This window comes from Coregonus lavaretus, assembly GCF_964263955.1.
Source record: "Coregonus lavaretus genome assembly, chromosome: 1".
Lineage (NCBI taxonomy): Eukaryota > Metazoa > Chordata > Actinopteri > Salmoniformes > Salmonidae > Coregonus > Coregonus lavaretus.
Genome location: NC_139988.1, coordinates 13251526 through 13271525, shown reverse-complemented (window position 1 = coordinate 13271525; position 20000 = coordinate 13251526). Strand labels below are relative to the sequence as shown.

Genomic DNA, 20000 nt, shown 5'->3' with positions numbered 1-20000 from the left:
GATAATATTGTACGGTGAGGTCCCTCAGTATGGTGATAATATTGTACGGTGAGGTCCCTCACTATGGTGATAATATTGTACGGTGAGGTCCCTCAGTATGGTGATAATATTGTATGGTGAGGTCCCTCAGTATGGTGAGGTCCTTCAGTATGGTGACAATATGGTATGGTGAGGTCCCTCAGTATGGTGATAATATTGTACGGTGAGGTCCCTCAGTATGGTGATAATATTGTACGGTGAGGTCCCTCAGTATGGTGATAATATGATATGGTGAGGTCCCTCAGTATGATGATAATATGATATGGTGAGGTCCCTCAGTATGGTGATAATATGGTATGGTGAGGTCTGGGTCGTTACTCTGCCTCGCCAGTCAAAAGTCCTCTATCTGGAGACTGAGAATGCTCTGTAGTGAACAGTGTATGAAGAGGAGGAGAGATGTCAGGGCACATCATCTCTGTTGTCCTCCAGTCGATAACAGCCTCTTTACGACTTCATGATACATACATCCTGTCTGCTGCCTCCAAACCATCCCCCCATGGACAGACAATGGGAAATGCATTTCTCTGCCCCTCCTGACTCCCCACCCCCTCTCCACTTATGAACTAATGCCTTCAGGAAATTACATCATCACTATGTGACCACAACTTTGTAGTGCAGTGAAAACGTTTGTGTTTGTGTTTGTGTGTGTGTGTGTGTGTTTGTGTGTGTATACATACAGTGTGTGTGTGTGTCTATGTATATAAGCTCATGTATGTGTAACAGTGTTGCTTCCATCCCTCTCCTTGCCCCAACCTGGGCTAGAACCATAGACACTCTGAACACATCAACAACCGTCACCCTCGAACATAGTTACCTGTCACCACAAAAGCCACGATTCTTGCAGAGCAAGGGAAATAACAGCTTCTAGGTCACAGAGCGAGGAACGTCACTGATTCACTGCTGCTAGTGCACACCGCTAACTAGCTAGTCATTTCACATTTCAACTACATATTCATGCAAGGGGATCAATACCCATTAGGAGATGGGCCCAATCATAAATTACCCCTCGTTCAATAAAATATTTCCAAGAAAATGAAGTAGTGTTGAGTTAAGTATGTGGTTATAGGAATAGGATGAGTAGAGACGATTTATCTCTCTGTGTCTGTAGTCCGCCACAATGTGTGGGTGAGTGAGTGAGCGTGGGTGTGGGTAGGTGGGTGAGTGTGGGTGTGGGTAGGTGGGTGAGTGAGTGTGTGGGTGGGTGAGTGAGTGAGCGTGGGTGTGGGTAGGTGGGTGAGTGTGTGAGTGTGGGTGTGGGTAGGTGGGTGAGTGAGTGTGTGGGTGGGTGAGTGTGTGAGTGTGGGTGTGGGTAGGTGGGTGAGTGAGTGAGTGTGGGTGTGGGTAGGTGGGTGTGTGAGTGTGTGTGTGTGTGTGTGGGTATCCATCAGGTCATAATATATTACAGCTCTCCCTCTAATCCAATTCACAACAGACTGGCAGCATAATGGTCTTCATGAGTTCCCACCGCTGTATGACCCTTCTCTCTCACACCCGCCCTCTCTCTTCCTCCTCTCTCACACCCACCCTCTCTCTTCCCCCTCTCACACCCGCCCTCTCTCTTCCTCCTCTCTCACACCCACCCTCTCTCTTCCTCCTCTCTCACACCCACCCTATCTCTTCCTCCTCTCACACACCCGCCCTCTCTCTTCCCTCTCACACACCCACCCTCTCTCTTCCCCCTCTCACACCTGCCCTCTCTCTTCCTCCTCTCACACACCCGCCCTCTCTCTTCCTCCTCTCTCACACCTGCCCTCTCTCTTCCTCCTCTCACACACCCGCCCTCTCTCTTCCTCCTCTCTCACACCTGCCCTCTCTCTTCCTCCTCTCTCACACCCACCCTCTCTCTTCCTCCTCTCACACACCCGCCCTCTCTCTTCCCTCTCTCACACCCACCCTCTCTCTTCCTCCTCTCACACACCCGCCCTCTCTCTTCCTACTCTCTCACACCCACCCTCTCTCTTCCCCCTCTCACACCCACCCTCTCTCTTCCCCCTCTCACACACCCGCCCTCTCTCTTCCCCATCTCACACCTGCCCTCTATCTTCCCCCTCTCACACACCCGCCCTCTCTCTTCCCCCTCTCACACCTGCCCTCTCTCTTCCCCCTCTCACACCCACCCTCTCTCTTCCCCCTCTCACACACCCGCCCTCTCTCTTCCCCCTCTCACACCTGCCCTCTCTCTTCCCCCTCTCACACACCCACCCTCTCTCTTCCCCCTCTCACACCTGCCCTCTCTCTTCCCCCTCTCACACCCACCCTCTCTCTTCCCCCTCTCACACACCCGCCCTCTCTCTTCTCCCTCTCACACTCGCCCTCTCTCTTCCCCCTCTCACACCTGCCCTCTCTCTTCCCCCTCTCACACACCCGCCCTCTCTCTTCCCCCTCTCACACCTGCCCTCTCTCTTCCCCCTCTCCCACACCCGCCCTCTCTCTTCCCCCTCTCACACCCGCCCTCTCTCTTCCCCCTCTCACACACCCGCCCTCTCTCTTCCCTCTCTCACACCTGCCCTCTCTCTTCCCCCTCTCACACACCGCCCTCTCTCTTCCCCCTCACACCCGCCCTCTCTCTTCCCCCTCTCACACCCGCCCTCTCTCTTCCCCCTCTCACACACCCGCCCTCTCTCTTCCCTCTCTCACACCCGCCCTCTCTCTTCCCCCTCTCACACACCGCCCTCTCTCTTCCCCCTCACACCCGCCCTCTCTCTTCCCCCTCTCACACCCGCCCTCTCTCTTCCCCCCTCACACCCGCCCTCTCTCTTCCCCCTCTCACACACCCGCCCTCTCTCTTCCCCCTCTCACACCCGCCCTCTCTCTTCCCCCTCTCACACACCCGCCCTCTCTCTTCCCTCTCTCACACCTGCCCTCTCTCTTCCCCCTCTCACACACCCGCCCTCTCTCTTCCCCCCTCACACCCACCCTCTCTCTTCCTCCTCTCTCACAACCGCCCTCTTTCTTCCTTTGTTTGCGTTGTCGTGTGTGAGAAGAGAAGCCAGGGTCTCTGCTTGTCAGGACTGTCTGTCAATCCAGTCCGATAAAGAGAAGTTGTTTATTAATAGTAGTATTATTAATGAGTGAAGAACATGCAGCTATGATGGCTTCCTCATATAGCTCCTAGACCATATACTGTATAACCCATGAGAACATCTCAATATCAAGGGTCTTCCTCAAGAGCATAACAGCGATGTGTGTTCTCTGATTTGTGTGTGTGTGTGTGTGTGTTTGTGCATGTGTGTGTGTGCACACGTGTGGGCTCTGGGGTGCTACCCAGGCTGTGTGTATGATCTCTGGGAACTACCCGCACTGAAGCGGTGGGTGAATGTAGTCAATGGAGTGGAAGGATAGGTGCTGGCCCGCTCTTCCAGGTTCTGACAGGCTCTGCCAGGTTCTGCCAGGTTCTCTGCTGGCCTGTAAGTGTTTAATGAGGGGTTATGTGGGTCCACAGCAATAGCGTGTGAGCGATAGAGTGTGTGTGTGTGTGTGTGTGTGTGTGTGTGTATGTGAGTGTGTGTGTGTGAGTGTGTGACTAGTGGTTCTGGGTGAACCAGTGGGCAGGAATAATAACCCAGCGTTCCTTTAATGAACACACACACCACATCACGTAAGGCCAGGACACACACCACGTCACGTAAGGCCAGGACACACACCACATCACGTAAGGCCAGGACACACACCACGTCACGTAAGGTCAGGACACACACCACATCACGTAAGGCCAGGACACACACCACGTCACGTAAGGCCAGGACACACACCACATCACGTAAGGCCAGGACACACACCACGTCACGTAAGGCCAGGACACACACCACATCACGTAAGGCCAGGACACACACCACGTCACATAAGGCCAGGACACACACCACGTCACGTAAGGCCAGGACACACACCATGTCACGTAAGGCCAGGACACACACCACGTCACGTAAGGCCAGGACACACACCACATCACGTAAGGCCAGGACACACACCACATCACGTAAGGCCAGGACACACACCACATCACGTAAGGCCAGGACACACACCACGTCACGTAAGGCCAGGACACACACCACGTCACGTAAGGCCAGGACACACACCACGTCACGTAAGGCCAGGACACACACCACGTCACGTAAGGCCAGGACAAACACCACGTCACGTAAGGCCAGGACACACACCACATCACGTAAGGCCAGGACACACACCACGTCACGTAAGGCCAGGACACACACCATGTCACGTAAGGCCAGGACACACACCACGTCACGTAAGGCCAGGACAAACACCACGTCACGTAAGGCCAGGACACACACCACATCACGTAAGGCCAGGACACACACCACATCACGTAAGGCCAGGACACACACCACGTCACGTAAGGCCAGGAAACACACCACGTCACGTAAGGCCAGGAAACACACACACTACGTCACGCCGGGCCTACAAGTCAGCTGCAAATCGAGTGAGCTGCCATTGGCTTTGTGCTCAGGCAGGCATATATAATCACTGATCTGCGGGATGGAGCCAGATCTGGGACAGTGGCAGATGAAGCCAGGGTGAGACAAGGAGCGGTGAGACCGGGTGAGACAGGGAGCACAGAGGGCCAAGATGAGTTACATGCTTACTACAGTGAGGGAAAAAAGTATTTGATCCCCTGCTGATTTAGTACATTAGCCCACTGACAAAGACATGATCAGTCTATAATTTTAATGGTAGTTTTATTTGAACAGTGAGAGACAGAATAACAACAAAAAAATCCAGAAAAACGCATGTCAAAAATGTTATAAATTGATTTGCATTTTAATGAGGGAAATAAGTATTTGACCCCCCTGCAAAACATGACCCTTGTTGGCAATCACAGAGGTCAGACGTTTCTTGTAGTTGGCCACCAGGTTGGCACACATCTCAGGAGGGATTTTGTTCCACTCCTCTTTGCAGATCTTCTCCAAGTCATTAAGGTTTCGAGGCTGACGTTTGGCAATTCGAACCTTCAGCTCCATACACTGATTTTCTATGGGATTAAGGTCTGGAGACTGGCTAGGCCACTCCAGGACCTTAATGTGCTTCTTCTTGAGCCACTCCTTTGTTGCCTAGGCTGTGTGTTTGGGGTCATTGTCATGCTGGAATACCCATCCACGACCCATTTTCAATGCCCTGGCTGAGGGAAGGAGGTTCTCACCCAAGATTTGACGGTACATGGCCACGTCCATCGTCCCTTTGATGCGGTGAAGTTATCCTGTCCCCTTAGCAGAAAAACACCCCCAAAGCATAATGTTTCCACCTCCATGTTTGATGGTGGGGATGGTGTTCTTGGGGTCATAGGCAGCATTCCTCCCCCTCCAAACTCGGCGAGTTGAGTTGATGCCAAAGAGCTCGATTTTGGTCTCATCTGACCACAACACTTTCACCCAGTTCTCCTCTGAATCATTCAGATATTCATTGGCAAACTTCAGACGGCCCTGTATATGTGCTTTCTTGAGCAGGGGGACCTTGCGGGCGCTGCAGGATTTCAGTCCTTCACGGCGTTGTGTGTTACCAATTGTTTTCTTGGTGACTATGGTCCCAGCTGCCTTGAGATCGTTGACAAGATCCTCCCGTGTAGTTCTGGGCTGATTCCTCACCGTTCTCATGATCATTGCAACTCCATGAGGTGAGATATTGCATAGATCCCCAGGCCAAGGGAGATTGACAGTTATTTTGTGTTTCTTCCATTTGCGAATAATCGCACCAACTGTTATCACCTTCTCACCAAGCTGCTTGGCGTTGGTCTTGTAGCACATTCCAGCCTTGTTTAGGTCTACAATCTTGTCCCTGACATCCTTGGAGAGCTATTTGGTCTTGGCCATGGTGGAGAGTTTGGAATCTGATTGATTGCTTCTGTGGACAGGTGTCTTTTATACAGGTAACAAGCTGAGATTAGGAGCACTCCCTTTAAGAGTGTGCTCCTAATCTCAGCTCGTTACCTGTATAAAAGACACCTGGGAGCCAGAACTCTTTCTGATTGAGAGGGGGTCAAATACTTATTTCCCTCATTAAAATGCAAATCAATTTATTAAATTTTTGACATGCATTTTTCTGGATTTCTTTGTTGTTATTCTGTCTCTCACTGTTCAAATAAACCTACCATTAAAATTATAGACTGATAATTTCTTTGTCAGTGGGCAATCGTACAAAATCAGCAGGGGATCAAATACTTTTTTCCCTCACTGTATATGCTGAGTGTGTATGATGTGTGTGTGTGTATTTTTATTTATTATGGATTCTGCAAAATTAAGGCAGTTATACAATTTTAAAAACATTACAATACATTCATAACAGATTTCACAACACACTAAGTGTGTGCCCTCGGGCCCCTACTCCATTACCACATATCTACAACACAAAATCCATGTGTACGTGTGTGTATAGTGCGTATGTTATCGTGTGTGTGTATGCATGTGTCTGTGCCTATGTTTGTGTTGCTTCACAGTCCCCGCTGTTCCATAAGGTGTATTTTTATCTGTTTTTTAAATCTGATTCTACTGCTTGCATCAGTTACCTGATGTGGAATAGAGTTCCATGTATTCATGGCTCTATGTAGTACTGTGCGCCTCCCATAGTCTGTTCTGGACTTGGGGACTGTGAAGAGACCTCTGGTGGCATGTCTTGTGGGGTATGCATGGGTGTCTGAGCTGTGTACTAGTCGTTTAAACAGACAGCTATGTGCTTTCAACCACCACCACCATGCTTGACCTTTGGTATGATGTTCTTACTGTGGAATGCAGTGTTTGGTTTTCGCCAGGCAAGTTTGCCAAAAAGCACCTGGATGATCATCAAGACTCTTGGAAGAACGTTCTATGGACAGATGATTCAAAAGTATAACTTTTTGGACGACATGGTTCCAGTAATGCCTGGCGAAAACCAAACTCTGCATTCCACAGTAAGAACATCATACCAAAGGTCAAGCATGGTGGTGGTGGTGTGATGGTTTGGGGATGCTTTGCTGCCTCAGGACCTGGACGACTTGCCTTAATAGAAGGAACCATGAATTCTGCTCTGTATCAGAGAATTCTACAGGAGAATGTCAGACCATCCGTCTGTGAGCTGAAGCTGAAGCGCAGCTGGGTCATGCAGCAAGACAATGATCCAAAACACACAATCAAGTCTACATGAAAATTGCTAAAAAGCAACAAATTGGAGGTTTTGGAATGGCCTAGTCAAAGTCCAGACCTAATCCCAATTGAGATGTTGTGGCAGGACTTGAAACGAACAGTTCATGCTTGAAAACCCACACGTCACTGAGTTAAAGCAGTTCTGCATGGAAGAGTGGGCCAAAATTCCTTCACAGCGACGTGAGAGACTGCTCAACAACTACAGGAAGCATTTGGTTGGAGTCATTGCAGCTAAAGGTGGCACAACCAGTTATTGAGTGTAAGGGGGCAATTACTTTTTTTCACAGGGGAATTGGGTGTTGCATAACTTTGTTTATGAAATAAATGAAATAAATATGTAATTGTTGGGTTATTTGTTCACTTATGTTCCCTTTATCTAATATTAGGTTTTGGTTGAAGATCTGATAACATTCAGTATCACAAATATGCAAAAGTAGAGAAAATTAGAAAGGGGGCAAATACTTTTTCATAGCACTGTATTTATAAAGCCCTTTTTACATCAAAGTGCTATACAGAAACCCAGCCTAAAACCCCAAACATCAAGCAATGCAGATGTAGAAGCACGGTGGCTAGGAAAAACTCCATAGAAAGGCAGAAACGTAGGAATAAACCTAGCGAGTGTCACGGTTTCGGCCGAGGCTGCCTCTCTCCCTTGTTCGGGCAGGCTTCGGCGTTCGTCGTCTCCGGAATTCTAGCTGCCACCGATTTATGTTTTCATGTTCGTTTGCTTTTGTCTGTTTGTGTCACACCTGTTTCTGTTTTACGTGATTAGTATCCTATAAGTTTCTCGTTGTGTTTGTCTTGTGTTGTGTGTGATTGTTTTCGTCAGTGTTGTGTTTGCTCGGTTGAGCATATTTCTCTCCACTGCGCTGGAGCTCGTTTGCACTTGTTTCGTGCACTACATATTTTGTCGCACCTGTTTGTGCGCATTTTGCCTACACGCCTTTGGCGTAGTTTAGCTGTTGGGCTTTGTTGCCCTGTTGCCTGTGTTTGGGTCGGAATACAGCTTTTGGAACCTACCGTCTGCGTCCTGCATCTGATTTCCTACACCACACCTACACACGCCCTGACAGAATCACACACCACCCATGGAATCAGCAGGAGCAGAAGCAGCCCAGACAAGACTGGAAGCCCAGGTTCGGGATCAGCAGGAGCAACTCCTGCAGATGGGGAACGCCCTGCAGGAGGTTATTTCCACACTCCGAGGCTGGGGTTCGCCTCCACCACCGCCCGCCCAGCCAGCACCATCGGCCAGCCCGCCCGTTCCAGCACCGGAACATCGAGGAGTCCGTCTATCTCTCCCGAGGGCTTACGACGGGACAGCGGCTGGGTGTCAGGGGTTCTTGCTCCAGGTCGAGCTGTACCTGGCCACAGTCCATCCGGCCCCTTCAGGGCATGAGAGCGTGTCCGCCCTAATCTCCTGCCTGGCCGGTAAAGCGTTGGAGTGGGCCAACGCGGAGTGGAGGAAGATCGACGCCACGACCATTACCTACACCGAGTTCTCCCGCCGCTTTAGGGCGGTGTTCGACCATCCCCCGGAGGGGAAAGCGGCGGGGGAGCGTCTGGTCTTCCTTAGGCAGGGGAGGAGGAGTGCCCAGGAATTCGCACTCGAATTCCGTACTCTAGCGGCAGATGCAGGGTGGAATGATCGGGCCCTCATCGATCTCTACCGATGTAGCCTCAGAGAGGACGTCCGTCGGGAGCTGGCCTGTCGGGACGCCAGTCTCACTTTCGACCAGCTGGTCGACATGTCAATTAGGTTGGATAACCTATTGGCTACCCGCGGACGTCCTGAGGGGGGTCCGTCCATTCCATCCTCCAGCGCACCCGAGCCGTGTCCTATGGAGCTCGGGGGCGCTGGCGCTAGAGGTAGGAGGAGTCGGCAGAGTGGGGGGTCCATCCACTGCACCAACTGTGGTCGGGGAGGACACACCGCGGCTAGGTGCTGGGGATGGCCTCCTCGGGGAGATGACGACAGGTCCCGCACTGGGGATTCCCTCCAGGTGAGTAGGCGCCCCACTCACCCAGAGCTCACTGTTGCCCATTTTTGTATGCCTGTGTGTTTTCCGCAGGTGGCACCTCATTCCCAGTGTAAGGCGCTGGTAGATTCAGGCGCGGCTGGGAATTTCATTGATAAGAAGTTTTGTTTAGAGTTAGGGTTTCCCCTTCTCCCTGTGGAAGTTCCTTTTCCCGTTCACGCCCTAGATAGTCGTCCGTTGGGTACGGGCTTAATCAGGGAGGTCACGGCGCCACTTAGGATGTGTGCGCAGGGGAGTCATCAGGAGATAATACAACTGTTTCTGATTGACTCTCCTGCGTATCCGGTGGTGCTGGGCATGCCCTGGTTAAGTACCCATAACCCCGTTATTTCGTGGCAGGAGAGGGCTCTGAAGGAGTGGTCTGCTCAGTGTGTGGGTAGATGTTTGGGCGTTTCCTTAGGGGCTACCTCGGTGGAAAGTCCAAACCAGGTGCCCGCATTGCACATTCCACCTGAGTATGGGGATCTGGCTATCGCGTTTAGTAAGGCGAGGGCGACGCGATTGCCACCCCATAGGCAGGGGGATTGTGCGATAGACCTTCAGGCAGGAGCTGCGCTCCCACGGAGTCATGTGTATCCTCTGTCTCAGGAGGAGAAGAAAGCTATGGAGGTTTACATAGACGAATCACTGAGACAAGGATACATACGGCCGTCCACTTCCCCCGCGTCCTCGAGTTTCTTTTTCGTGAAGAAGAAGGATGGGGGGTTGCGTCCGTGCATCGACTACCGTGGTCTCAATCAGATTACGGTGAAGTATAGTTATCCACTCCCGCTGATTGCGACCATGACTGAGTCGTTGCATGGGGCGCGTTTCTTCACGAAATTAGATCTCAGGAGCGCGTACAACTTGGTGCGCATCAGGAAGGATGATGAATGGAAAACAGCCTTTAGTACCACCTCGGGCCATTACGAGTATCTCGTCATGCCATACGGGTTGATGAATGCTCCGTCAGTTTTCCAATCATTCGTGGATGAGATCTTCAGGGACATGCAGGGACAGGGAGTGGTGGTGTACATAGATGACATCCTCGTGTACTCACCTACCCGTGTCGAGCATGTGGCCCTGGTGCGCAGAGTGTTGCGGAGGCTGGTGGAGCACGACCTGTATGTGAAGGCAGAGAAGTGTCTGTTTTTCCAGGAGTCGATTTCCTTCTTGGGGTATCAGTTGTCTGCGTCAGGGGTGAAGATGGAGGTAGACCGAGTGTCAGCCGTGAGTAATTGGCAAACACCAACCACTGTGAAAGAGGTGCAGCAGTTTTTGGGGTTTGCGAATTACTACCGGAGGTTTATCCGGGGTTTTGGGCAGGTGGCAGCTCCCATCACGTCTCTCTTAAAGGGGGGCCCGGTGCGTCTGCAGTGGTCAGTCGAGGCGGACAGGGCTTTTAAGAAGCTGAAGGACCTGTTCACCTCGGATCCGGTGCTGGCGCATCCGGATCCCTCTTTACCATTTCAGGTAGAGGTGGACGCGTCTGAAGCCGGTATTGGCGCCGTGCTGTCCCAACGGTCAGGCGCGCCACCTAAACTCCGCCCCGTTGCCTTCTATTCCAAGAAGCTCAGCCCGGCGGAGCGAAATTATGACGTAGGGGACAGGGAGCTGTTAGCTGTGGTCCAAGCCCTTAAGGTGTGGAGGCACTGGCTTGAGGGGGCTCAACACCCTTTCCTCATTTTGACGGACCACCGTAACCTGGAGTACATCCGGGCAGCGAGGAGGCTGAACCCTCGACAGGCTAGATGGAGTATGTTTTTGACCCGTTTCTCTTTTAAGATCACCTACATCCCTGGGTCACAAAACGGTAAGGCAGATGCACTGTCTCGGCGGTATGACGGGGAGGAGAGGTCCGTGGAGCCCACTCCCATACTGCCGGAGTCGTGTCTAGTGGCACCGGTGGTGTGGGAGCTCGATTCTGAGCTCGAGCGGGCATTACGCACCGACCCTAGTCCACCACAATGCCCGGAGGGTCGGAAGTATGTTCCGCTCGAGTGTCGGGATCGATTGATCTATTGGGCTCACACGTCACCCTCCTCTGGACATCCGGGTATCGGCCGGACAGTGCACTGTCTTAGTGCCAAATATTGGTGGCCTACGTTGGCCAGGGATGTGAGGGTTTATGTTTCCTCCTGCTCGGTGTGCGCCCAGTGTAAGGCGCCTAGACATCTGCCTAGGGGTAAGTTACTACCCCTGCCCGTTCCACAACGACCATGGTCCCACCTCTCGGTGGATTTTATAACTGACCTTCCCCTCTCTCAAGGGAATACTACACTCCTGGTCGTTGTGGATCGGTTCTCTAAGGCCTGTCGTTTGCTCCCCATGCCGGGTCTTCCTACTGCCCTACAAACCGCCGAAGCACTATTCACTCATGTGTTCCGGCACTACGGGGTGCCCGAGGACATTGTGGCTGACCGGGGTCCCCAATTCACCTCCAGAGTCTGGAGAGCTTTTATGGAGCGGTTGGGGGTCTCGGTGAGTCTCACCTCGGGTTACCACCCGGAGAGTAATGGGCAGGTGGAACGCGTAAACCAGGATGTGGGCAGGTTTCTCAGAACATACTGCCGGGACCGGCCGGAGGAGTGGGCGAGATATGTGCCCTGGGCTGAGATGGCACAGAACTCTCTTCGCCACTCCTCCACCCAACTAACCCCTTTTCAGTGTGTTTTAGGGTACCAGCCGGTTCTGGCACCATGGCATGAGAGCCAGATCGAGGCCCCCGCTGTGGATGAGTGGGTGCGGCGCTCGGAGGAGACGTGGAACGCTGCACACGTCCATCTGCAGCGTGCCATACGTCGACAGAAGACGAGCGCCGACCTACACCGCAGTGAGGGGCCTGTGTACGCACCTGGAGATCGAGTCTGGCTCTCTGCCAGAAACCTGCCCCTCCGCCTGCCCTGTCGGAAACTGGGTCGGCGGTTTGTAGGGCCATTTAAAGTCCTGAGAAGGTTGAACGAGGTTTGTTATAGATTACAGTTGCCAGTGGAGTATAAATGTATTAACCCCTCGTTCCATGTGTCCCTTCTCAGGCCGGTGGTAGCAGGCCCGCTCCAAGAACATGAGATCTTGGAGACCCCCCCGCCCCCGTTGGACATCGAGGGGGCACCGGCGTACACCGTGAGATCCATCTTGGATTCTAGACGTCGGAGAGGGGGTCTTCAGTATCTAGTGGAGTGGGAGGGGTACGGTCCGGAGGAGCGGTGCTGGGTGCCGAGGAGAGACATCTTGGACCCGTCGCTCCTGACGGAATTCCATCGGGGGTATCCGACGCGCCCTGCGCCGCGGCCTCCGGGTCGTCCCCAAGGCCGGAGTCGGCGCGCGTCTGGAGCCGCGCGTCAAGGGGGGGGTACTGTCACGGTTTCGGCCGAGGCTGCCTCTCTCCCTTGTTCGGGCAGGCTTCGGCGTTCGTCGTCTCCGGAATTCTAGCTGCCACCGATTTATGTTTTCATGTTCGTTTGCTTTTGTCTGTTTGTGTCACACCTGTTTCTGTTTTACGTGATTAGTATCCTATAAGTTTCTCGTTGTGTTTGTCTTGTGTTGTGTGTGATTGTTTTCGTCAGTGTTGTGTTTGCTCGGTTGAGCATATTTCTCTCCACTGCGCTGGAGCTCGTTTGCACTTGTTTCGTGCACTACATATTTTGTCGCACCTGTTTGTGCGCATTTTGCCTACACGCCTTTGGCGTAGTTTAGCTGTTGGGCTTTGTTGCCCTGTTGCCTGTGTTTGGGTCGGAATACAGCTTTTGGAACCTACCGTCTGCGTCCTGCATCTGATTTCCTACACCACACCTACACACGCCCTGACAGCGAGGAACCAGGCTCTGAGGGTTGGCCAGTCCCCTTCTGGCTGTGCCGGGTGGAGATTATAACAGTACATGGCAATTAAGGCCAGATTTTTCTCCAAGATGTTCAAACGTTCATAGATGACCAGCAGGGTCAAATAATAATCACAGTGGTTGTAGAGGTTGCAACAGGTCGGTACATCAGGAGTAAATGTCACTTGGCTTTTCATAGCCGGGCATTAAGATGTTGAAATAGCAGGAGCGGTAGAGAGCGAGAGCTGAAAACAGCAGGTCTGGGACAAGGTAGCACTTCCGGTGAACAGGTTAGGGTTCCATAGCCGCAGGCAGAAGAGTTGAAACTGGAGCAGCAGCACGACCAGGTGGACAGGGGACAGCAAGGAGTCATCAGGCCAGGTAGTCCTGAGGCATGGTCCTAGGAGTCAAGCACAGCCCCCACACCACCAGAGGGATATCAACAGACCACCAACCTACTACCCTGAGACAAGGCTGAGTATAGCCCACAAAGATCTCCTCCACTGCACGAGCCCGAGGGGGTGACAAACCAGACAGGAAGATCACGTCAGTGACTCAACCCACTCAAGTGATGCACCCCTCCTAGGGACGGCATGGAAAGCACCAGTAAGCCAGTGACTCAGCCCCCGTAATAGGGTCAGAGGCAGAGAATCCCAATGGAGAGACTGGAACTGGCCAGGCAGAGACAGCAAGGGCGGTTTGTCGCTCACCTTCGTAAGTGCTGTGCTTGTTGAATATCCTTCCCTATAAGCTTATGAGCCAGTAAAGGGGGCTTTACCATTCTTAGGTAGCGGAATGACTTTTGCTTCCCTCCAGGCCTGAGGGCACACACTTTCTAGTAGGCTTCAATTGAAGATATGGCAAATAGGAGTGGCAATATCGTCCGCTATTATCCTCAGAAATTTCCATCCAAGTTGTCAGACCCCGGTGGCTTGTCATAGATGATAGACAATACTTTTTTTTCACCTCTTCCACACTCACTTTATGGAATTCAAAATTACAATTCTTGTCTTTGATAATTTGGTCAGATATACTTGGATGTGTAGTGTCAGTGTTTGTTGCTGGCATGTCATGCCTAAGTTTGCTAATCTTGCCAATGAAAAAATCATTACAGTAGTTGGCAATATCAGTCGGTTTTTTGATGAATGAGCCATCTAATTAAATGAATGATGGAGCAGAGTTTGCCTTTTTTCCCAAAATGTCATTGAAGGTGCTCCAAAGCTTTTTACTATCGTTCTTCATGTCCTTTATCTTTATTTCATAGTGTAGTTTCTTCTTCTATTTATTCAGTTTAGTCACATGATTTCTCAATTTGCAGTACGTTTGCCAATCAGTTCTGCAGCCAGACTTATTTGCCATTCCTTTTGCCTCATCCCTCTCAACCATACAATTTTTCAATTCCTCATCAACCCACAGGGATTGAACAGTTTTTACAGTCATTTTCTTTAATGGGTGCATGCTTATTAGTAACTGGGATAAGCAATTTCATAAATGTGTCAAGTGCAACGTCTGTTTGCTCCTCACTACACACCACGGACCAACGAATATTGTTTACATCAACAACATAGGAATCACTACAAAACATATTGTATGACCTCATACACTATATTAGGCCCAGCCTTTGGAACTTTGGTTTTCCTAGATATGGCTACTGATCACTACATCCAATGGATCTGGATACTGTGTTCAAGCACATTTCTGCAGCATTAGTAAAGATGTGATCAATACATGTTGATGATTTCATTCCTGTGCTGTTTGTAACTACCCTGGTAGGTTGACTGATAACCTGAACCAGGTTGCAGGCACTGGTTGCAATTTGACGCTTTTTCTTGAGTGGGCAGCTTGATGAAAGCCAGTCAATATTTAAAATCACCCAGGAAATATACCTCTCTGTTGATATCACACACATTATCAAGCATTTCACACATGTTATCCAGATCCTGACTGTTAGCACTTGATGGTCTATAGCAGCTTCCCACAAGAATGGGCTTTAGGTGAGGCAGATGAACCTGTAGCCATATTACTTCAACAGTATTTAAAATGAGATCCTCTCTAATCTTTACAGGAATGTGGTTCTGAATATAAACAGCAACACCTAGACCACTGGCATTTCTGTATTTTCTGTAAATGTTATAACCTTGTATTGCTACCACTGTATCAAAGGTATTGACTAAGTGAGTTTCTGAGATAGTCAGAATATGAATGTCATCTGTTACTAGCAAGTTATTAATTTCATGAACCTTGTTTCTTAAGCTACATATGTTAAAGTGGGCTATTTTGAGCACTTTTCTGGGAAGCTTAGCAGAAGTAGACATGGTCATGTTATTTATGTTAGTGCAGGGTGAGCTGCACGAGTGGACTTCCTACTAGGGCACACCGCCTCAGTGCTACAGCATAAATCTGGTTCATAGGCACATTATTTATGCATACAATAGCTGTAGGATCAGCAGAGGCATTTAGGGCAGTTAGAGGGACATAAATTAGGTTACCTACATTGTGTCTACCAATGCCCCTGGTATAATATACATTTGCTAAAGCATTATGATGACTCAGCGACACAATGGTAGGGATTAACTGAGCTGGGCTTGGGTCATTGATAAATCTTTGTCACAACGTTGCCTTATAATGCTGTGAAAGGATCCAGGAACCCAAATGATTTGGGTGGATCCCATCCTCCTTATAAAACGTGTTTTGTTTCCAAAATGTATCGAAATTGTCAACAAAAGTTACACCCATTGAGCTGCAATAATCATGTAGCCAGTTGTGAAGAAAGAATCCTGCTAAAGCATTCAATGCCACGATTCAGAGAGGGCACAGGGCCAGATATGATGGATATTTTATTAGTGTCTAGCAGAGAGCCAATCAGCTCTTTAAAATCCAGTTTCAACTGTTCAGAGCTGCCTTTCATAATGTCATTAAAACCCACATGCACTACGATAGAATTTATGTCCATGTCCTGACGTAGTACATTCGGGAGCAGCTTAGTAATGTAATTTACTCGAGCTCCGGGATAGGACATTGTTTTTGCACCAGGAACAGTTACATTTCCTATCATGGAGCTGCCCAAAATCACAGCTGGTGAGAAGGACGAGGAAATCCGCCCACTCCCACGCTTCACAGGATCGTCTTTTAAATCGTAGGGGAAGGAGTAGGAGTAGTCACAGCGGCCGCAGACACAGGTACCCCCAGCGACGAAGGTGCAGGAAGATCAGGCTCCAGGACGGCAAAACTATTCGTTCTTTGCATCCGCTCCGGGCCTCTCGTTGGGAGTATATACTGCTTTGCAGGAGGCCGCTGTCTTCGGCTTCCACGGCTCGTGACATGCAACCATCGCTGATTGACCATCATCTATCAGATGGGGGAGGAGAGGCAGGAGATGGCTACCCTGGTGAACGAATTCCGGGCAACACCGGCCAGTCGGATAACGACAAACAACAAGACAGAGATGCATCCAACATGTGCAAACGCCGTCCAGCCACTGGCGTAGAAAAGGTAAACATTCCACTCTGCGTTTTCCCCAGTTTCTTATGTAGGCTGGCGACTTGCGTGATCAAGGAAGCCACCTCAAGCCTATAATCGTCGGCAAGCAAACAAATGCTGCATTGGAACTCTGAGTGATCCAGTTTGTCCTGAAACAAAGCGTAGTAGATACAGCTCCTACAGCGCTGGAACCGTTCATTTACTTCTCCTGACAAAGAGGGCTCCATTGGAAAACTCATCTAGGACTAACTTTGTTAGCTTGATGGCTAACGTTAGCAGCTTTGCTAGGTTAGCGGCTCTTTCTAGCAGACTTTAACCTGTCAGTTAAGTTATGATGTGTGTGTGATGTGTGTGTGTGCCATGTGGAATCCCTCTCACTGTACAACACAGGGCTGAAGTACTCATAGTGGAAATCGTTATGGATGACTATAGATACTGAACTGAGATGAGAGGTTGTGTGTGTGAAGATGTATATTTAGTATTTCTTAGATATTAACATAGACCTACATTGTCCAGTGAAATTCTCTAGCTTCAACATATCCCCTCAAAAAGTCAGTTCCCCCTCCCCCCTATCTCCCCTACACCAGGCTTGAAACAGCTTCACAACACATGAAGAACTAAATAATTTAAACTATTCCAGACCAGAAATGTTTTTTAGTTTTTATTTCAGTCAACTGCATTTGTAATTCATGTTCGTTACAAAAGGCTTCTTAACAGCTTCTACCCCCAAGCCATAAGACTCCTGAACAGCTAATCATGGCTACCCAGACTATTTGCATTGCCACCCCACCCCACCACAACCCAACCCCCTCTTTTACGCTGCTGCTACTCTGTTTATTATTTACCCACATGTACACATTACCTAAATTACCTCAACTAACCGGTGCCCCCGCACATTGACTCTGTACCGGTACCCCCTGTATATAGCCTCCCTACTGTTATTTTATTTTACTGCTGCTCTTAATTATTATAATATTTTCCCTTATTTTAATTTTTTCCTTATCTATTTTTTCCTTAACACTTTTTTTCTTTCTTAAAAAACAGCATTTCACTGTAATGTCTACACCTGTTGTATTCGGCGCATGTGGCAAATACAATTTGATTTGATTTGATTTGGAGGGGGTACTTGAAATGGCAGTTATGGCACGACTCCAAGTCAATTCAATCAACCACAAATGTTATTGGAAACGGGCATGGCAAATCTCCAAGTGGCCAATTCCATCGACAGCCCAAATAATACTTTAAAGAATTGAACAGAACAGTAACAGGGGCAGAACAGTAACAGGGACAGAACAGTAACAGGGACAGAACAGTAACAGGGACAGAACAGTAACAGGGGCAGAAGAGTAGAAGGGACAGAACAGTAACAGGGACAGAACAGTAACAGGGACAGAACAGTAACAGGGACAGAACAGTAACAGGGACAGAACAGTAGAAGGGACAGAACAGTAGAAGGGACAGAACAGTAGAAGGGACAGAACAGTAGAAGGGACAGAACAGTAACAGGGACAGAACAGTAACAGGGACAGAACAGTAACAGGGACAGAACAGTAACAGGGACAGAACAGTAACAGGGACAGAACAGTAGAAGGGACAGAACAGTAGAAGGGACAGAACAGTAGAAGGGACAGAACAGTAAAAGGGACAGAACAGTAACAGGGACAGAACAGTAACAGGGACAGAACAGTAACAGGGACAGAACAGTAACAGGGACAGAACAGTAACAGGGACAGAACAGTAGAAGGGACAGAACAGTAACAGGGACAGAACAGTAACAGGGACAGAACAGTAACAGGGACAGAACAGTAACAGGGACAGAACAGTAGAAGGGACAGAACAGTAACAGGGACAGAACAGTAACAGGGACAGAACAGTAACAGGGACAGAACAGTAGAAGGGACAGAACAGTAGAAGGGACAGAACAGTAACAGGGACAGAACAGTACAAGGGACAGAACAGTAACAGGGACAGAACAGTAACAAGGACAGAACAGTAACAGCTACTCACGTTGTCAGCAGCCAGCGAGACTGTTTGGCCAGGCCCAGGCAAGCCGCCAGACAGATCACCAGATCTAGGATCAGTAGCAGCAGGTAGGTGAGCCACCTAGAGGACACAGAGGGAATGACAGACAGAGACAGCGTAACAGAATCAGCAACAGCAGGATCCTAGAGGACACAGACAGTCAGTCATAGAATATAACTTTCTCTTTTCTTCCTTGATTTAGTCCTATGGGTTCACTCAATATGGCCGCCGGTCCACCCATCACAGTATTTCTATGGTTACAGTAATGTGCAGAGGGAGCAGCCAACCACATTTCAACCCAAATGAGAGTCAGCTGGCTTACTTGTCCCTAGCTTACACACGACTGGCTGACACTTTACCCCAATAGGACGCATACCGTGGGTCTGTGTGTGTCAGTGTATGAATAGACATGGTGTAGGCTGTGTGTATTTGTATTTATTATGGATCCCCATTAGCAGCTGTCAATGTGTGTGTGTGTGTTCCGTGCCCTCTTCTGATGCCAGTCAGAACAGAAGCAGTGCTATACAGTAGTTGTGGTCAGTTGTCTCTGGCTGGGGCCCATGTAGGGACAAATCCAGTCCAGATGGTTTACTAATGGATGAGCTCAAATCCATATGCATGAATATGTAATGCTCAGAAAGCTATGACTATGTCCCCCCCCCCCACCCCATCTTATGTCTGTCTGTCTGTCTGTCTCTCTCGCTATTCTATCCATCTCTCTCTGTCTCTCATATCACTCTCTCTCTCTCCTCTACGTGCCTGGTGCCTGGTGTCTCCTGTGACCACTACTACAGTGTGTCTCTCAGCCAAATTAAGAGTTAAGCTGAACACAATCACAGGCTGAACACCATCACAGGCGAACACCATCACAGGCTGAACACAATCACAGGCTGAACACAATCACAGGCTGAACACCATCATAGGCTGAACAACATCACAGGCTGAACACCATCACAGGCTGAACACCATCACAGGCTGAACAGCATCACAGGCTGAACATCATCACAGGCTGAACAGCATCACAGGCTGAACAGAATCACAGGCTGAACACCATCACAGGCTGAACAGCACCACAGGCTGAACACCATCACAGGCTGAATAGCATCACAGGCTGAACACCATCACAGGCTGAACAGCATCACAGGCTGAACAACATCACAGGCTGAACAGCATCACAGGCTGAACACCATCACAGGCTGAACACCATCACAGGCTGAACAACATCACAGACTAAACACCATCACAGGCTGAACAACATCACAGGCTGAACACCATCACAGGCTGAACACCATCATAGGCTGAACACCATCACAGGCTGAACAACATCACAGGCTGAACAACATCACAGACTGAACACCATCACAGGCTGAACACCATCACAGGCTGAACACCATCACAGGCTGAACACCATCACAGGCTGAACACCATAATAGGCTGAACACCATCATAGGCTGAACACCATCATAGGCTGAACACCATCATAGGCTGAACAC

The 20000-nt window shown here is 49.8% G+C and overlaps 1 protein-coding gene across 1 annotated transcript in view; it reads right to left on the bottom strand.

Moving 5' to 3' along the window:
* Positions 1-20000, bottom strand: part of LOC311121350 (protein tweety homolog 2-like) — a gene marked incomplete at its 5' end in the record, with an annotated part of 99808 nt that overhangs the window by 24762 nt on the left and 55046 nt on the right. Inside the window, one exon of the mRNA XM_084157950.1 lies at positions 18493-18588. Within this exon, the coding sequence (XP_084014076.1) occupies positions 18493-18588 (96 nt within the window). The remainder of the gene's footprint in view (positions 1-18492; positions 18589-20000) is intronic.